Source organism: Mytilus edulis, chromosome 12 (genome assembly GCF_963676685.1).
Source record: "Mytilus edulis chromosome 12, xbMytEdul2.2, whole genome shotgun sequence".
NCBI lineage: Eukaryota > Metazoa > Mollusca > Bivalvia > Mytilida > Mytilidae > Mytilus > Mytilus edulis.
This window is the reverse complement of record NC_092355.1, coordinates 37,042,708-37,061,722: the sequence shown is the minus strand read 5'-3', so window position 1 is coordinate 37,061,722 and position 19,015 is coordinate 37,042,708. Positions and strand designations below refer to the sequence as shown.

General features: G+C 31.5%; 2 protein-coding genes across 2 annotated transcripts in view; one reads left to right on the top strand and one right to left on the bottom strand.

The window, feature by feature from the left end:
• The window catches only part of LOC139498374 (5-hydroxytryptamine receptor-like), a 219,679-nt gene that overhangs the window by 149,715 nt on the left and 50,949 nt on the right, over nucleotides 1-19,015 (bottom strand). The window lies entirely within an intron of this gene.
• On the top strand, nucleotides 44-11,336 carry LOC139498370 (adenylate kinase 2, mitochondrial-like). The gene is made up of 5 exons (XM_071286749.1): nucleotides 44-237; nucleotides 4,921-4,966; nucleotides 6,251-6,441; nucleotides 7,114-7,281; nucleotides 8,730-11,336. The coding sequence occupies exons 1-5, from the start codon at nucleotides 154-156 to the stop codon at nucleotides 8,988-8,990; spliced, it is 750 nt and encodes a 249-aa protein (XP_071142850.1). The 5' UTR covers nucleotides 44-153; the 3' UTR covers nucleotides 8,991-11,336.

The following is a 19,015-nucleotide window of genomic DNA, read 5'->3' as shown; positions in this document are numbered from 1 at the left end:
ATAAAAACTTCGTTGGTGTCAAACATTTTTGTGACGGTGTTGTCATGCGGAACATTTTTCTCGGATTGTCTTTGGACTTTCCTTTCAACCTACATATTCAACAAGCAGTAGCTTTTCTGCCGGTCTCAACTATTTTAAGAAAAAATAAGCATAATGCCACCTGTGACTGAGGATCCGAACCCAAAGGGAATAAATGCAGTTCTACTTGGTCCACCTGGAGCTGGAAAGGGAACACAGGTGACACTTAGACCCGTATTTTACTAGAAACACGTGTACAAGTCCTAGGTTTTGGTCAAGTTTTGTTATCCTAGACCTATATTTTGACCTATTTGTCAGTTGCTTTTGTGTTTAGACTGACTTGATACATTTTTTATAACTAATTTTTTTCAAACTTAAAGTATACTATCAAGAAATGCACTAATATATGACCCAAAAAATTAGGTCACCTTCATAAATTTTTCACTGAGGTCAAAGCTTGCTTTTATTCACCTTATCGCTATTTGTTCGCCATTTCTGGAAATCACATAGGTTCCCTTTAAATTTTGATGTCATAAAGCAAAATATCTGACGCCACAATGGAAAAGTGATTGTAATGTGCGTCAAAAGTTCAAGCGGCCCGGTCAGCCGGGATAAACGAAAAGGTGTATTGTATTGATACAAATGTAGAGTGCCATATTTTATCATCAGGTTATTTAAAACAAAATTCTAAACTAATATGAACATTTCAATACTATGACATATATATCTGGACCATGACTTGTTCTGTTGTTGATAAAGTTTCAAGTAATGATCGAAGGTACAAATGATTACTGTAAGCCGTCCATAGTCTGTTTGCCAATTCTGTTATTACACACTTTTTAAACAAATAACTTCCCTTTGTCAATCGTAGACTGTTTCCATACCGGACAAAATTGGCTTTTGGCAATGCAAAGCATGATGAATACAAAGTGACGTATCGATTGTTTACCTAATTTTTTCATGTAAAATAATTTTGCATGTCAAAAGTATTTAGCTTAACAACAAATTAATTATAAGATTTGAAAACCTTATAGATTACTCACATAACGCACAGGTAAATTTGCCATTTCTGCTAGCTCTCCATTGTAAATAATAATTATTATTATACCTTACATATATATTAAACAATTCACGTGACATGGAATAATTCAGTTGTTTTTCAAGGAAGGACGAATAACCCTAAAAATTTGCACCAGCGGTGAATAACCCTATTATTCACCGGTGAATAACCTTTTCAGTTTGTTGATTTGTACTTGAGTTACCTCCCATGAAAATGACGTCACAGACGTAAATAAACAAAATGGCAGCGTGCACGTCAGACTTGGGGTCAATTACATTGGAATGTAATTAATTAAATTACACATTACATTGCAAAAATGATCAATTACATCAATTACACATTACACTGTTTTTTAAATGTAATTAATTAAATTACAATTACTTTACTAAAGTAATTAATTAAATTACACATTACATTTCATCATAATATTTTTTTAACAATATTATATATACATGTATATATAACGCATATGTAAACTATTCATGTAAGCATAGTAAGGGTTGCATTTGATGATCATTTGTAATTTTAATGTTTTTTTTCATTTAGTCTACAACCCCCTGATCTGAACACTTTGACAGCAATTCTAAATAGTCTTTTGACAGGAGCTAATGTGACAGATATTGCTTTATTAGAACATGGAAGTAAAATACTTTCATGATAAAAAAAAATGTGTTGATAGGAGATGAAATTTGTTCTTATTAACCTGCCAATACATTAAGGGGTATTTTGACATCTCAGAAATGAAGTCATTTAAATTAAACATAATATAAATTAAGAAATTATAAATAAATCAAATTTTTCTTTTTTTTACTATGAAAATATTTAAAAGTATGCTAGTTTCAATATTGAAAATATTTTCATAGTACAAACAATGTAAATAATGTCTAAATATTAGCAATATTTTGCTAATTAGGTAAAATACATGTAATAGTGGCATTGTCCCTGGGCATTTTAATCTGATTAATTGCTGTTTGTTTTTACAGCGGTTTATTTTTATTTTCATAATCCTTATGTGTCTATTAATTTGACAAAATGATTGTGTGTAGTGATTTTAAATTCTAAATGAACTGTCTAAGAAAGATTTTTCACACATTTTGTTTTGTTTTTGTTTATATTAACAAGGTCATTAGTTACTTATCAATCTATTTAGTTAAAGATCTTTCTTAAAAACTGAACAACACTATTATAAGATTCTCACATTTTTTTTTAGATAATAAGGCTATATATTCAGAAAAAAAATCTGTAGGTTAAATAAAAACTTCAGAATAAATTACAGACTTCATATATTTAAAAAGTATGTGATATCAAGATTTGAAAAATAAATATAATTTTACAATTTATATTTTTGAAAATAAATCTGTTTATCATATACTTAGACTAAATAACAAATGATTTTTACCGTATGATAATAGCATTACATTAAAGTATTTTCCATATTTTTCGAATTGGTGCTTAGCCGGCTGATATGAAAAGTTTATCACATGCTTCGATTGTTATCACATGCCTTTCCGTAACGTTATCACATGGCATTCCGGAGATACTCAGCAAATTCCGGAAAATACACCTCAATGCTACGTTTTCAGTGGAAAACATTACAAAGTAGTGTACAAAACAATTATTTGAATACTGGAAAGTATATTGTGTAAAAGAATAAAATTAAATTAAAAAAAAAATTTAAAAAAAATTAAATAAATGAATTTTTTTAAGTTTTTCTGAAACACAATTTAGAAAGTTACTTTATAAAAGTTGACTTTTCCAAACAATGTTCATTATGTATATTGTTGAATTATTTTTTTGTCGATTCGTCCATATTAAAATGTGTTTTTTTTCTATGTTGAGGCATATGATAAAAAAATTTCATATTGAATGTATCAAATTTTGGGTCCGACGACGTTCGTGAACTTTTTACTCTTTCAACTTCTTTTCGGTAACCATGTAAAAGGATCAATATATGAATCTGTTATTTTTCTCTACTGTTGAAGCATATGATAAAAAGATCATAACATGTCATTTTTCATATCGCATGTATTATCAGCCCTCGGTCAATATCAGCCCTCGAGCCATGCGGCTCTTGGGCTGATATTGAACCTAGGGCTGATAATACATGCGATATGAAAAATGCCATGTAATAATCTGATAATCATTAACACCATAAAAGTACATGTAATTCAAATGTAATTCAAAAGTAATTGAGCATTACATGATTTTTTCATTGTAATTAATTAAATTACCATTACATGTAATTGAAAAAATGCTCAATTACACATTACATTCAATTACATGGAAAATTGTAATGCATTACACTTAATTACCATTACATTTTCAATTACCCCATCCCTGGTGCACGTTACACTGGAAGCCCACAGAGAGAAATGGAAATAAGGCAGTGGTCATGAAAAGAGTGCCAGCAGCCGTGTCTCTTATAAACGGTCCTTTTCAGGGCCATCAATATTTTACAAAAAGATTCTACCTTTGTTGTACATTCGAGAAATTCTAGAACACAAAGCCGTAAAGGTATTTTCAGCTTGTGTGTTTGTGTTGACTGTTGTGTAAAGTCTAAAGAAGTGTTCGAAAGGCCTTTCCAATGTTAGTTCGGTATAATAAAGCAATTGTGGCCCCTTAGAGTCGATGAATATCCAAAATTGTCAACCCTTAAAAGTTATTTCACTTCGGGCTGCGCCCTCAATGAAATAACCTTCTCGTGTTGACAATTTTGGATATTCACCTCTTCAACGGGCCATAATTGTATAATGTCCCTCAAAAGGGAGACAACTAAAAAAGGGATCTCTAATTACAGGGTCAATAAAGGAAATTGGCAAATAGACTATTTGGGTAACATTTTACTGTATTATTTGTTAAAATAACTTTATTGTGATTCATCAAAATATCCTTTTCAGGATTTGTCAGTCGTCAATATTGATTATGGTTTTTTCACCAATCATAAAAATTACAGTTTACATCATTTGGCAAGACATTTTACTGTCATTTGTCATGAAGGTATCCCCATTACGACCCTCAGAATGTGCATTTTGACATATTGTGTTACATGTAGATAGATAAATTCATACACCATGTGTAGGTACATGTATTCCGCCCAACCGATTTGCTTTTCCAATTTGTCTAGACAATTCACATGTAAAAGACAACATTTGCTCAATCATTCTTACAGATCTGTAAACTACAGAACAAATAAAAACAAATGGAAAATATATTAAGAAAAAGGAAATGACTTTGAAAGTTTAATAATTTTATTTGTATAATTACTTTTAACTGTAAATAAAAATTAGATATTGGTAAATAAAATTGAGAATGGAAATGCGGAATGTGTCAAAGAGACAACAACCCGACCATAGAAAAAAACAACAGCAGAAGGTCACCAACAGTTCTTCAATGAAGCGAGAAATTCCTGCACCCGGAGGCGTCCTTCAGATGGCCCCTAAACAAATATATACTAGTTCAGTGATAATGAACGCCATACTAATTTCCAAATTGTAAACAAGAAACTAAAATTAAAATAATAATAAAATAATAGCCTGGCACGCTTTTTATTAGTATGTTGATTTGATTGGTACTGAACTTCAAAGAAGAATAACAGCCTTAAACGTAAAATGGACAGAACTAAATCATATGGAATTTGCTTTTGCTCATAATATTTTCCTAGTAAGAACCCTATATGATACAGCTTACCATATGGTATGGCTTTTATTAAAGTCTGTATGGTGACCTATGATATGTAGTTGACATCCTCGTACTATGGTGCCTGTCTATAGTGATCATGATGACTAGTTGCCTCTATGGCAAAGATTTCACATCTTATTTTTATGATGAAATTTATTTTTCAGGCTCCAATGATGGCAGAAAAGTACTGTGTGTGTCATTTATCAACAGGTAAGATCATTTCAAATCAGTTGTTATATTCTCTTAGACTTTTCTTGCTGTTTATTACTCTAATTACATGTACATGATATACATATATATATATATATAAACAAGTCTAAATTGAAAACTACGTTCAAACCTATGATTGTGTTGGATAAAAACCGCAATTTTTTATACGTGTGCATGTAAATCAAATTTCGTTGTAGAAGGGTCTAAAAACAGCACAAACAACATTTTCCAAAAGACCAAAAAAGTAAAAAAGTATATTTAAACAAAACGCATTTGACTAACGGGTCGAACAACTGATGTTCTTTAACCCTGCTGACTGCTATTGGCGATTGCCAAATAAAATTGATCACAAGATGTAAAAAAATGGATCTTAATATAAATTTAATACTAAACAGAAAAAAATTAACTTGTGGCCACAATGTTATGCCACAAACTTACGGTGTCAATATTTTTTAAGTTTTCCAGATCCAGATTTCGACAATAAATGTCTCTTCAGTGATGTTAGGGATCGAAACAGTATTTGGAAGGCCATATAAAAAGTACCCTCATTTTTAGAAAAAGTACCCTCATATATACATAAGTTTATACTAAGAGAGGAAGGAATACAGAGAATTGAAAAAAACCCAGCTTTAAATGGTGCATGTACAATGTAAACTTTTGTAACTGCAGAATAATGTCAACACTTTCCATGACATTCAGTAGCCAATACTATTCCTTATTCTATGATAGATTTATAGAATTGATAGGATCACATGGAAATCCAAGATCATGTCCTGTTTGGGTTTGTTGCATGATACAGAATATTATGAAAATAAATATCTAAAAATTAAAAATCTTTCCAAGAACAAATCTCTTGTAACATGTGTAATATATACATGTATATTTTAATTATGTAGTTGCAATAAAATACCATCATTCTCCCAGTGAAATAAATTTGACAATTTCACTACTCTGACGGAAAGAGAAATTTGAACCTATCTACTTTATATTCAACCAATGCAAAAAATCTTAAAATTTCTGTCTGACCGAATGATTTTTTGTCTGACATTTTGTTGGTCAGACAGAGTTTGGGATACACTAGTCTACTGTCAAACAACTGTGCATGTGTTATGCAAAAGGTTTGCAATTATGTTGATTGTTATTGCATTACAAATTCCTAGATTTGACATTTTACCGAACAACCTTGATAATTAACTAGTGCAGTATTGTAATTTCATTGCATTGTTAAATCAATCATTGCATATTTTTCTATATTTCATATACATGGATTTTTATTTACTGCAGGTGATATGCTAAGAGCTGTCGTTGCCTCTGGTTCAGCGCTGGGAAAGAGATGTAAAGATGTGATGGACAAAGGGCAGTTGGTCAGTGACGACTTGGTTGTAGAACTGATTGATGAGAATTTAGGGAAACCCATGTGTAGGAATGGCTTTCTATTGGATGGCTTTCCCAGGACTGTCAAACAAGCTGAAGCTGTAAGTTGGATGTTTTGTTACTTTTGTATACAATGTTATTGTAATGAAAGAATCACAATGTAATTGTAATGAAAGAATCACAATGTAATTGTAATGAAAGAATCACAATGTAATTGTAATGAAAGAATCACAATGTAATTGTAATGAAAGAATCACAATGTAATTGTAATGTAATGCATTACATTGCAATGCCCCAGGCTTTATATACATGTACCATCTCGTTTTTTTCTTGAGTTTTGCAACTAGAAAAATAATCTGAATATAAATTCTGGTGTCTACCTTATCCTGGCAGCAAAACAGGGCTAGATGTTAAATCCACAAGTTTCAAAGTTTTTCAATATAATATATACTGCTTTGGACAATTTACTTCAATATACATGATATATGTGCATCTCAATGTATCACATACTACTATCTATAGACAATAAGATCCATATACATTTGTACCTCCTCCAATGCTATATTTGACATGGGGATTCCTATATATACATGTAGCTGTTATAAAAATATAAATAATGTCATTGTTAAAGTTATCTTTAAAATATGGAGTTATCTTCCTTTGGCATCTTCCTTTGTCTATTTATAGAATTACTGTTGAATCAACTACAACAAATGCAATATTTAATTTTACTTGAGGTAAATCAATTGATACATTATTTATTTTAATTGCAGTTAGACAACTTATTGGTAAAGAGGCAGACCAAGTTAGATGCCTGTGTGGAGTTTGCTATAGACGATTCACTGCTGGTCAGGAGAATTACAGGACGTCTGTTTCATATGAAGAGTGGCAGGTCTTACCATGTAGAATTCAACCCACCAAAGTTCCCAATGAAGGATGATGTAGGTTTACATTACAATTCAATTCAAATCAAATCTTTATTGCCATAAAACTACATATTTATAGTGTGTTTTTATGCCCCACCTACGATAGTAGAGGGGCATTATGTTTTCTGGTCTGTGCCTCCCTTCGTCTGTGCGTCCGTTCGCTTCAGGTTAAAGTTTTTGGTCAAGGTAGTTTTTTTTTGAAGAAGTTGAAGTCTAATCAACTTGAAACTTAGTACACATGTTCCCTATGATATGATCTTTCTAATTTTAATTCCAAATTAAAGTTTTGACCCCAATTTCACGGTCCACTGAACATAGAAAATGATAGTGCGAGTGGGGCATCCGTGTACTTGGGACACATTCTTGTTTTTTTTTTATTTATAGTGTGTGACACAACATAAAAATAAGGAAAATAAAAAATAACAACAAGATTTACAAAAGAGGGGAAACAATGTTTTACAAACAATTTTATTTTTTTCTGTGTGCCAAGAGTTTTAAACTTGCAAATGTTACATAAACATATTTTGCTTTGAATGAAGAGACCTTCCTGTTTTTAGCAAGTTTAAAAATAATGAGAGCTATTGAAGAATTGCTTATCAAATAGTGCTCATGCTATAAATACACTAGCAATGTTTCTTCCAGCATTTGTGTTTTGAGTGTAGATTTTGAAAAGATGATTTCAAATCAGTTCAAAAATTGTATGAATATGTTCAAAATAGAAAAAACTTATTTGATTAAATCAGGCAATTAACTTGCTGACAAAGTTTCCCTACTTTCTGTTTGACACTGAGCTTTGAAACTTCATTTATAACAAGGACTTGTCGTTTCTTCTGTTTTATAAAAAAAAAAACCTTTAGTCTGCATACAAAGTATAGTGTTTGGCCTTGGAACTTTTGAATTTTCGACGTTGTTGATAAATCTCATTATCATAAGTCTAATTTATATGATGAAGACGTGGTATAATTGCCAATGAGACAACTCGCCACCAAACACAATGGAATATGTTGACAGCTCTCTTACAAGCAAAAAAAACCTTACTGTAATATATAAGGATATACACTACAGACAGACACAGGGACACATTCTACTGTAGCAACAAGCACTTGTAATTTAATTTTTTTTTTATCAAAAATCAATTTTCACCTAAAACATACTTGTAAAACAAACAAACATCCAGAAACAAAAGAGTCAAAAAACAGTTGTGAGCAAAATAAAAAAATTAGCAATTAAAAATTTTGGAGCACATTTAAAAAGAACAAGTCATTGTTTTTGTGTTGCCTTAATAGAACCTTTTCTATTATAATGACTGCAGTACATTTAGCTGCGGAACCGTAGCTCTTAGGTCCTTATGTTATTTTTTGACTATTTGCGGACCATCAAAAAATAACATAAGGACCTAAGAGCTACGGTTCCGCAGCTACAGTACATTTATCTTTTGTTGACACAAAATTTTTATTCTTCAGATGACAGGTGAACCACTAATAAGACGCTCTGACGATAATGAAGAAGCACTCAAGAAAAGATTAGAGGCATACCATAACCAAACAAAACCATTAGTTGATTATTACGCTAAAAAAGGTATCCACACTGCCGTTGATGCCTCCAAACCACCTAAGGAAGTTTTTGCTGCAATAAAAGAAATTTTTGCACCAAAAGTACTAACAAAGGATAGTCCTGAAGGTCAAGGAGTGTTAGGAAAATTAAGAAGTATGGCTGGAAAATAACATATACAAATAATATAGACAATAAAGTACACTAAAGATGATTTAGTTAAAAATAAAATTTGACTGATTTTTTTTTTAAATTGAAAGGTTATGGTTTAGAAGATTCTTTAAAAAATACTGTAAATTCAGAAATTATTGCATAAATTTATTATTGCGATGTCATTTTAGAATAAATTGTAATTTTTTTAATAATTTTTGCAATACATGTATTGAGAAAAATCATGTTTAATTCATAAATTTTTTTTCTAAATTATTGCAATTATGATTATAACCCTGTCATATTTTTCGCAATAATAAAAACTTTTGCAATAATTTCTGATTTTACAGTACCATTCTGTAGATTTGCACAGGTAACATTTGACAGGGTCATATTAAGTCAGTGTTATCAATTTCAATATCTGTCTGTAAGTTTCATAGATGATAATAGACAGTCACTTGCAATCACTTGCAATCACTCTGATTCACTGTGAATCACTCAACATCAGCAAGAGTGATTTTTATCTGAATTGTTTAGCGTGTACTGTAGTTAAGTTTTTAGTCCACTTATAACAAACAACATTAGTGTGATCTCACCATTACAAATGTAGAAATTTATACCAATATTAATAATACTTTGTTTGTGAATATTGTTAGTCATAAAATAGCTGTATTTTTCAACTGTCTCTTTTTATTCGAGTGTAATTGTAGGATTTTCTAATTATAACTAGCTGTCCATTCATTTTTAATGTGAATTTCATCCTTAAAAACAAAGAAAAGGATTGTTAAAATTTTGATATGTTCAAATTTTAGACTACGCATGAACGAAAAAAACTTTGCATCACAATTGATAAATGGATGACTTCTAACTAAAATGTTTTTCCAATGTTTTCAATTTGTTTTTATGCCATAATCATGATAATGGTCCATTGGAAGTATTTCCTGATTAACACAATCCACTTTGATTTGGGCATTGATACAGTTGAAAAAAAAAGTTGAAAAAAGTTTCTATTTTTTCAAACTGAAAATTATAATAGAATCATAGAATGCTTTATAAAGCCCTTAAATAAAGGTATTTACACTTCTGGATGTAGCTGAATAACCTTAGATCTTCGACAAATAACCTTCTGACGTGAAGCAACAATCACTTTTTCACTGTGACATCAAACGTTTTGAATTATGATGTCAAAGTTTACCGTAACCTGTGTGATTTAATATAATGGGGGACAAATTTGCATACAAGTGTAAATACATATATTAAACAAGACAGCAAATTCAACATACTGATAACTCAGGAGATCTGAATAAGAATAAGTTGTTCTGAAGTAATTTTAAATAACATATTATCTTCTTTCAGGCAGTACAATAATTTAAAAAAAAAAAATTTCTTTATATAAAAATTACATGTTATGATATTTCTTTTTATTGGTGTATTTTTCCTATATAATTTCCGAAGCAGTAAATGTGGCCTAAGGTGATTGATATTTGCAGAGAGGTCTTAGTTGTGGAACTGTTGTATTATCTAGCCTGTCAACACTAAGGTTGTAAGTTAGAATTATGCACATGTTGTTTGACTACAATCTTCTTTGTCTAGGATTTTTTGTTTTTCCTAACAAAGGTCCGTGGTTCTTTCCAGGCACTTAAGCTTCCTTCACCAATAAAATCTTACTGCCCAGAAATAGCACAATAGTAACATTAACCGCCAATCAATCATTCAGTCATTTTATAATTTTGAAGCAGTAAATGTGGTTTAGGTTGATTTGTATTTCCTTTCAGTGGGATGTAGCCAAAACTCATAATTGCTCTCTCTCACTTTGTGCTGGATTTGCTGTTTCAAGCCCCAATTTTGAACTACTGAGTACAAAGTTTCATGACCCAAAATTTTGGGTGCTGTATTGTTTTCAGTTCTTATAAGATTCCTGATAGCCTTTGTATTTTTCTTTGACAGAATTGCATTGTTTCCCCCCACATTCCAAAAACATTTTATCAGGTTTGTTTACTATTTTCATGTATGGGTTGTTTGCTGCCAAAGTATAAATGTTAGTTCATGTTTATTATTTTTTAGTTTTTCTCAATTTGATTCAAGATACCTCAATTTACCAAGATGTTACATAGAAATGAATAAAATGTTGTCTTGCTATCATGTACTTATGCTAATGAGTGATCTTTTCTAATGACTTAATTGTCATTATTTTAACAAAGGGATGATTTTTCCTGAACTTTGCTCTCAACACTTTACGAGAAATATTTGAATCACAGTTCTTTCTATATAAATGATTCATCCCAGACTTGATATTTCTAAATGCAGCTAATTAAATCCTTATCAATGTATGATATACCTAATAAATAATAAAATATTTTTGGATACAATTTTTTTGCTGTTTTTAATTTTCTTGGTTTTTTTTTTCTAATGAATCCATCAAATTTTTATTTCACCCATACTACTCTTTAAAAGGAATTTAGTAGCATATGTCATGGACATTTTGATTTTTAAGGTCAAAAAAAGAGGGACAAAAGATACCAAAGGGACAGTCAAACTCGTAAATCTAAAACAAACTGACAACGCCATGGCTAAAAATGAAAAAGACAAACAGAAAAACAATAGTACACATGACACAACATAGAAAACTAAAAAATAAACAACACGAACCCCACCAAAAACTAGGGGTGATCTCAGGTGCTCCGGAAGGGTAAGCAGATCCTGCTCCACATGTGGCACCCGTCATGTTGCTTATGTGATTACAAATCCGGTAAATAGTCTAATTCGGTAGGTCACATTCATGAAAGGGAAGGGGATTGTAGTTATGACGTTAGGAACATATCCGATATCATATGTGCATTCCATCAAAAACAAAATCCTATAGAAAAAAATATGTCCAGACATTTTATTTATTTAATACAATGTATTTCTCTTACAGAAAAGAATATTATGCCCGATAAAAGTCTTTGTAACAAAGATATGAAGTTATACCCCACCCTTGGGGTTTTTGACTGGCCACTTCGTTCAATTCCTATGTCCTGTTCGTGTCATTGCAACTCCTGAAACCATACAAAATATAAAAATGACACACTATGTTCGATTTTTTGATGGAAGATAGAATGTTGGCCTTGAAATACACCAGTTTGTCATTGAAATGCATCTGAAACCACACAACTGAATATTATAAATTTTTATTGTTAATGAGGAAATAAAATGTAGATTCGATGTGTGTACCTTCACGAATTTGTTATCAGTTGACTAAAACTTATGAGTCTTTGATCTTGAGAATGTTTTAAGATTTTGTTTGCCAGTTACAGTGTTGGGCGTGGGGTATGTGAGGATGCTAAATTGGTTCCTTCATTTAAGAAGTAACTGAAAAGTAAAATATCAAAAGTACCGAACTCCAAGAAAAATTCTAACAAATAGTTCCTCACCAAATGGCAAAATCAGAGGTTCAAACACATCAAACATATGAATAACAACTCATATTCCTGACTTGTTACAGGCATTTTCTTATGTAGAAAATGGTGGATTAAGTCTTTTTTTATAGCTAGCCAAACCTATCACTTGTGTGACAGTTACATACAATTCCATTATATTGACAACGATGTCAGAACAAAACAAACAGACATAACAACTATAGACAAAAATGTAAAAAAAAAATGAATTACAGCAGTCAATAGTTGTGTTTTGATTTTAATCAATTAATCTTAAAATGACCTTTCCGTCTTCTGACTTTAATTGTACATGTATGACCTGTGACATGGTGTGAAGAGACATAGTTATCCTACATGACTGTCATTATTGATTTTGACAAAATGTCCATTGAATTGCATGAAACATGGAAAACAATTTCTTCATGATAAAGAATAACATATAGAGCAACATTTCGAAAGATTTTAACCCAATTTATTCTATATTTTTCGGTTATTTAGACATGTGTTTGCACAAATTATTAGAAACATACTTGTGGGTCAAATTTCTAAAACATCATTTACCTTTTAAGATCTTCATTGAATATAATTAAACTTGGACAAACACCTTCTATAACCAAGAGAGTATTGATTGTGACTATAAAAAAATATTAATTTACCCACTTACTTACTCACAATCTAATATGCATTACCATAAACAATATAAAAAAAAAACGTTTAAAATCACATAATCATATAATCAACTTGAAAAAAAGTTATCTTTTTTTCGTATTTGTTTTCTTCATTTTGCTGATAAATGAAGTACTTAGCTCGCCTGACACGAAGCTGATAAACTAAAGAAGATGGAGAGAAACAAAACAGACTAAATGATCAGCAATACAAGATCAACAAAACAGATTTTTTCATGAATTCTATTCTCATCTACAATGTTAGAGAGTGTATTTTGTAGAATCTGCACATATACCTAGGTTAGCGACAACGGCTCTTTAGAGCCTCTTAGTGTTTTGTCGTCGCTTATTTTCCGGAAAAAATATGAATTTTTATACATTTCATTTGACTTGATAGAAGAAGAAACTTAAAACTTAAAGGCAACAGTAGTATAACGGGGTTTTACAAGTCATAAATCGATTGAGAGAAAACAAATTCGGTTACAAACACATCAACTTTAAGAGGAAACAAAGGAACAACAGGACCACTGAAGTGCAACAACAACAAACACCAACATACATAGAAACGAGCTATTTGATAACAATTGCCATATTCCTGACTTGGTACAGGACATTTTAAGAAAAATAGTGGATTGAACCGGGATAAGATAAGATAAGATAATTTTATTAACCAATCATGGTGCCCAAAATTTGAGCTATACAATCAAATGAATTACAAAATAAAGCACAGAAAATGATTAGAATGATTAAAGTACATTTAAACAACAAAACCACATGAATACACATTTACACTAATTAACCTGATATAAATCAAGTTATTGACAAAACATAGTTATGGGTGCCACTGTGACATTGAACCGGGTTTTATGGATAGCCAAATCTCCCGCTTTAAATGACCGTGTTAAAAAATATCGCTAAAATGACAACACTAAGGGACAGAATTACAGCTCAAACACACGCAAGAACACTCATCATAGAGAAACGTACAAACAAAATAATATATTGTCGAAACAACATGAAAACTGAAGAACAACAACGAACATCTTCCATCAACGACATACTTCTGTCATGTTAGTTGATCAAATACCACAAGACCACATAAACGTTAACTTCAGATTATGAATTCTTATGATTTATTTCGCTTGATTGCTTTGTATGTTCACTGGATTAAGGTGATACCACAATACATGAAAAGTAATATTTAAACTAAATTTGTATCGTGGCAAAGCAACATGGTATAAACTATTTTTTGCAGCAAGTAAACACATTTCTAAACAATATGCAAAGTTCAGATTTAAATTTTTTGTCCAGGAACCAATAAACAATTGGATTACTCATACTTGAAATGAGATACGTTCTTAGTAAAAATGCGTATATAACTAATTGTGCTTCAGACAAATTTTTCCAGATTTCACTGTTCACACTGCTTATGATTTCAGTTGTAAGATAAGGCATAAAACTACTAATAAATACAAAAGTAATAACAAATAACATAATTGTAACACGGACTCGTTCATCAAGTTTCCGTGTTACTACATCTGTGTTTGAAGGTTTTTCAGTATTTGGCAATGAATTGTGACTGCCCGCTGTGACTGAAGCCGTTTTCGATATTGAACAACACGTATCCTGATTACGAATATTTTTTGAGAATTCTATTTTAGTTTTTGATTTCTCTACAGTGGTATCACAATAGGAGTTTACTTCAACACTTTTTGACTCTTCATCCTCAGTTTTCATTTCAAAAGCCATTCTAAGGGGTTTATCGGGGATCTCTCCCGGAGTGAGCGAATGCCGCGACATCCCTGTTGTTTTAAATGCTGCGCTGCTTGTTTTGTGTTTAAATGGACGAAGTCTTAATATTTGTCTGCCAACAGGAAAGTACATCGATATCATGAAAATAAGTAGCATAATGTAAATTAAGAAAATGATTCCGTTATAGACCTGATGAAAATGAGTCCCAGAGAGATCTTGTCTAATAAAACATACCGTCCCTGTAATGTTTGAAATGCCAGTCGCCTCTGGTGTTGAACTGAAAAGTGCCAAAACAGGAGAAGCCAGAACTACCGAAACTGTTATAATTACAAAAGAGGCGGTTTTGATATGTGTAAAAGAAAGTTGTCTTTGAAAAGGTTTGCAAATCTTTCGATATCGATCGTAAGCGATCACATTTACGATAAACGCCGAGGATTTTGTTGCGAAATGAAGAAAGAAGCTCACACACTTACAAAATCCGGTCCAGACAAACATCAAAGGATAAACGACTGATAAAATGTGATATGGCACTCCAAACAAACAAGTCATCAAGTCTAGGCCAGCAAGTATCAAGATTAAAATGGCGTATGTAGTCTTTTTAATGCGGAATCCATAAACTAACAACACCATTACATTTCCAATGACACCCGAAACGAGTATAATACATAAATACACTGCCGTTGGAATAAGTATCCTTGCTAAGTGGTTATTAATTTCAATAATAGACGTAAATTCAAGAGTATCATTTTGCCATATTGTACATATGGTAGCATTTGTACTATTAGCATCCATCATGTTTGCTTATAAAATTCCTGTTTATAACTTTTACTAATAGATTCCCACAAAGAGAGTAAAACAATTTATTTATAACAAATTGTGGTTGGTTTCAAACAATTATACGTTAGAAATATGACTTTGCAAAGCACACATCGTTCGCTTAGATTGTATTCTTACATGTTAATGAAAAAGATTACAATACAATAATGTTGTTACTGCTTCCGTTGTGGAAATAGGATATTGTTGTGTAGTAACCTCTTTTTACGACAATTGACGATGTCACGTATAAAAAAACAATCCTTTTTGAACTATCAATTATTTACTTTAAATGAATAGTGTATTATAAATGTAAATAAAAAAGACCCTACGATTTTTACCGTCCAATAGAAGTTAACAATTATTTATCTCATATGAATTTATAAGTATTTTTTAGTTAAAATCAACAGTTTTCATAGTTGAATTCACCAGTTTTTTTAGTTGAATTTATCAGATTTTATTTTAATTGAGTTCACCAGTTATTTTAGTTTACGTACTTTACACACTGAGACAAAGTTTGATATATCAACAGTATCAGCAATGTCTGACATTGTATTTCAGAGATTTTTTAGTGGTCATTAACCATGGACCACTAGAAGTTAAATTTTGCTACCTGCTGGGCCAATCTAAAGTTATCAGAAATTTATTCATATTATGGCACAAGATAAAGTCAAATAAAAAAAAAGTGTTTGTTGTTAATGGGTTAATAAAAGAAAATTAACCACAAGACAACATTAGAATATGTAGAGGTCAAAATTAAGATGAATTTGCAATTCTTTATTTTAGTTTTTTTTTCACAAACTAGTTTAAAACGACACTGTTTAACAAATTTAGGACAGAAAGTCACAAGACAAGTCTCATGACTTGAACACACAACTCGATTTTAGAATGAGGATTCTTTGATAAACAAGATATGCATGTTCCACACTATTTTTTGTCGAGCCTGCAACTTTTGTTGCAGAAAGCTCGACATAGGGATAGTGATCCGGCGGCGGCGGCTACGGCGGCGGCAGCGGCGGTGTTAGCTAACTTCTTAAAAGCTTTATATTTTAGAAGGTAGAAGACCTGGATGCTTCATACTTTGTATATAGATGCCTCATGTTACGAAGTTTCCGTCAGTCACATGTCCAATGTCCTTGACCTCATTTTCATGGTAAAGTGACCACTTAAAAAAAAAGTTCAAATTTTTTAAATGTTGAATTCTCTCTTATTATAAGTAATAGGATAACTATATTTGATATGTGCGTACCTTGCAAGGTCCTCATGTCCAGTGTTTTCCTTTTTTCACTAAGGTAAGGTGGGTGTTTTAAAAAAATAACTTGCAACCGGGTGGTTTTTTTTTTAAATGTTCAACCTTTTTTAATTTACTGTGGGTACACGTGGGGGTCACAGAAATAAAGATTAGTATAATATTCACATTTAATGGAGTTGAACAAACATAAATAGAAGTAGTCAAATTAATTGTCAAATATTCTTTGATTTTATTTTTTCAAAATTTTTTCTCTTTTATCTCTTCTTTTACGATTTTATGCATCAGCATGAATTTAAGGCCTTTCAATCCAGGTTTCTGTCCTGTTTCTTGCTTTTGTGCCGTATTTTTGGCACACAGAACAGTAGTATCGATCCGTCCTCTGTGACTATAAGTCATTTGAAGTCTTGCTCATATTTGTCTTCACTTGCGTGTCTTTTTCGTTGTTTGGTTGATTTTTTGTTCAATTTCCACAACTTCCAACATTACTATCAATTTTATTTAACTTTTTTGGTCTAGTATTTTCTTTATCATCATCGTCATCTGCCTTTCTTTTCCCCCGATTGATTAATGAAATCATTGAAATTTGACAATTGGACGCCATCTTTGTCAATGAAAACAAGGCGGGATTAGTATTCAAATTTTAACGGTACGGAACCGAAAAAAATCCGGATTTTGAAAAAAAAGCCGACCACCTCCTAAAATCGAAAGGTGGTCGGCTTTCAAAAGAAGGTGGTCGGCACACCCGGCTTAAATGCCGAATGGAAAACACTGATGTCTGTCAGACAGTTTTCACTTGACCTCGACCTCATTTCATGGATCAGTGAACAAGGTTAAGTTTTGGTGGTTAAGTCCATATCTCAGATACTATATGCAATAGGTCTACTATATTTGTTATATGGAATGATTGTAAGGTGTACATGTCCAACTGGCAGGTGTCATCTGACCTTGACCTCATTTTCATGGTTCAGTGGTTATAGTTAAATTTTTGTGTTTTGGTCTGGGTTTTTTTCATACTATATGCAATAGGTCTACTATATTTGTTGTATGGAATGATTGTAAGGTGTACATGTCTAGCGGGCAGATGTCATGTGACCTTGACCTCATTTTCATGGTTCAGTGGTCAAAGTTAAGTTTTTGAGTTTTGGTCTTTTTATCTAATACTATATGCCATAGGTCAACTATATTTGGTGTATGGAAATATTTTATGATCTTTATGTCAGTAGCGCAGGTTTCTTTTGACCCTGACCTCATTTTCACGGTTCATTGCACAGTGTTAAGTTTTTGTGTTTTGGTCTATTTTTCTTAAACTATAAGTAATAGGTCAGCTATTTATGTTGTATAAAAGCATTGTTAGCTGTACATGTCTGCCTGACATGGTTCATCTGACCAGTCAACTCATTTTCATGGTTCATTGGTCTTTGTTTAGTTATCTTGGTTAATGTTAGGTTTATGAGACAGTTGTAATAATGCTTTATAATACTTAGGACTATCTGCATAATATCAATGATTAGTATAGAAGGCGAGACATTTCAGCGTGTGCACTCTTGTTGTATAATTTATACAACTTTTGAACGCAAAATGTATAAAAAAAACAAAAATAATGATTATATTACTGTTATTAAAACAGGCTTGTGAACATACAAGCTTCCTCGTGAATCTAGGCATATGCTTTAATATATTTAAACAAACAATTATTCGACAATGTACTCTTTTCAATAATATATGATACCTCGAACCTTTATAGTCCTATCTTTAAGGATTACTAGTGTGCACTTGTTATTTAGATCTCACATATCATCTATAAATATGCGTAATCAGTCACTTAAACAGCAACTTGTCAATACAGTGCATTTTGTCCTCAAATTGCTATTCGCACTCCAAAAATCCTGCAAAATGTTATGTATGGATAGTGGTTAATATATAGTTATCAGAGGTACCAGGATTATAATTTAGTACATCAGACGCGCGTTTCGTCTACATAAAACTCATCAGTGACGCTCATATCAAAATATTTATAAAGCCAAACAAGTACAAAGTTGAAGAGCATTGATGATCCAAAATTTCAAAAAGTTGTGCCAAATAATTAACGCATGTCGATCATGATGCACTATAATGCTCATTCCATTGATGTGTCCTGACAAATATACCAA

Excerpts from the sequence above, each read along its gene's own strand:
- LOC139498370 (XM_071286749.1), top strand. The coding sequence starts at position 154 with ATGCCACCTGTGACTGAGGATCCGAACCCAAAGGGAATAAATGCAGTT. Across the intron at positions 238-4,920 it reads GAGCTGGAAAGGGAACACAG|GCTCCAATGATGGCAGAAAA; the intron begins GTGACACTTAGA and ends TTTATTTTTCAG. Across the intron at positions 4,967-6,250 it reads TGTGTGTCATTTATCAACAG|GTGATATGCTAAGAGCTGTC; the intron begins GTAAGATCATTT and ends TATTTACTGCAG.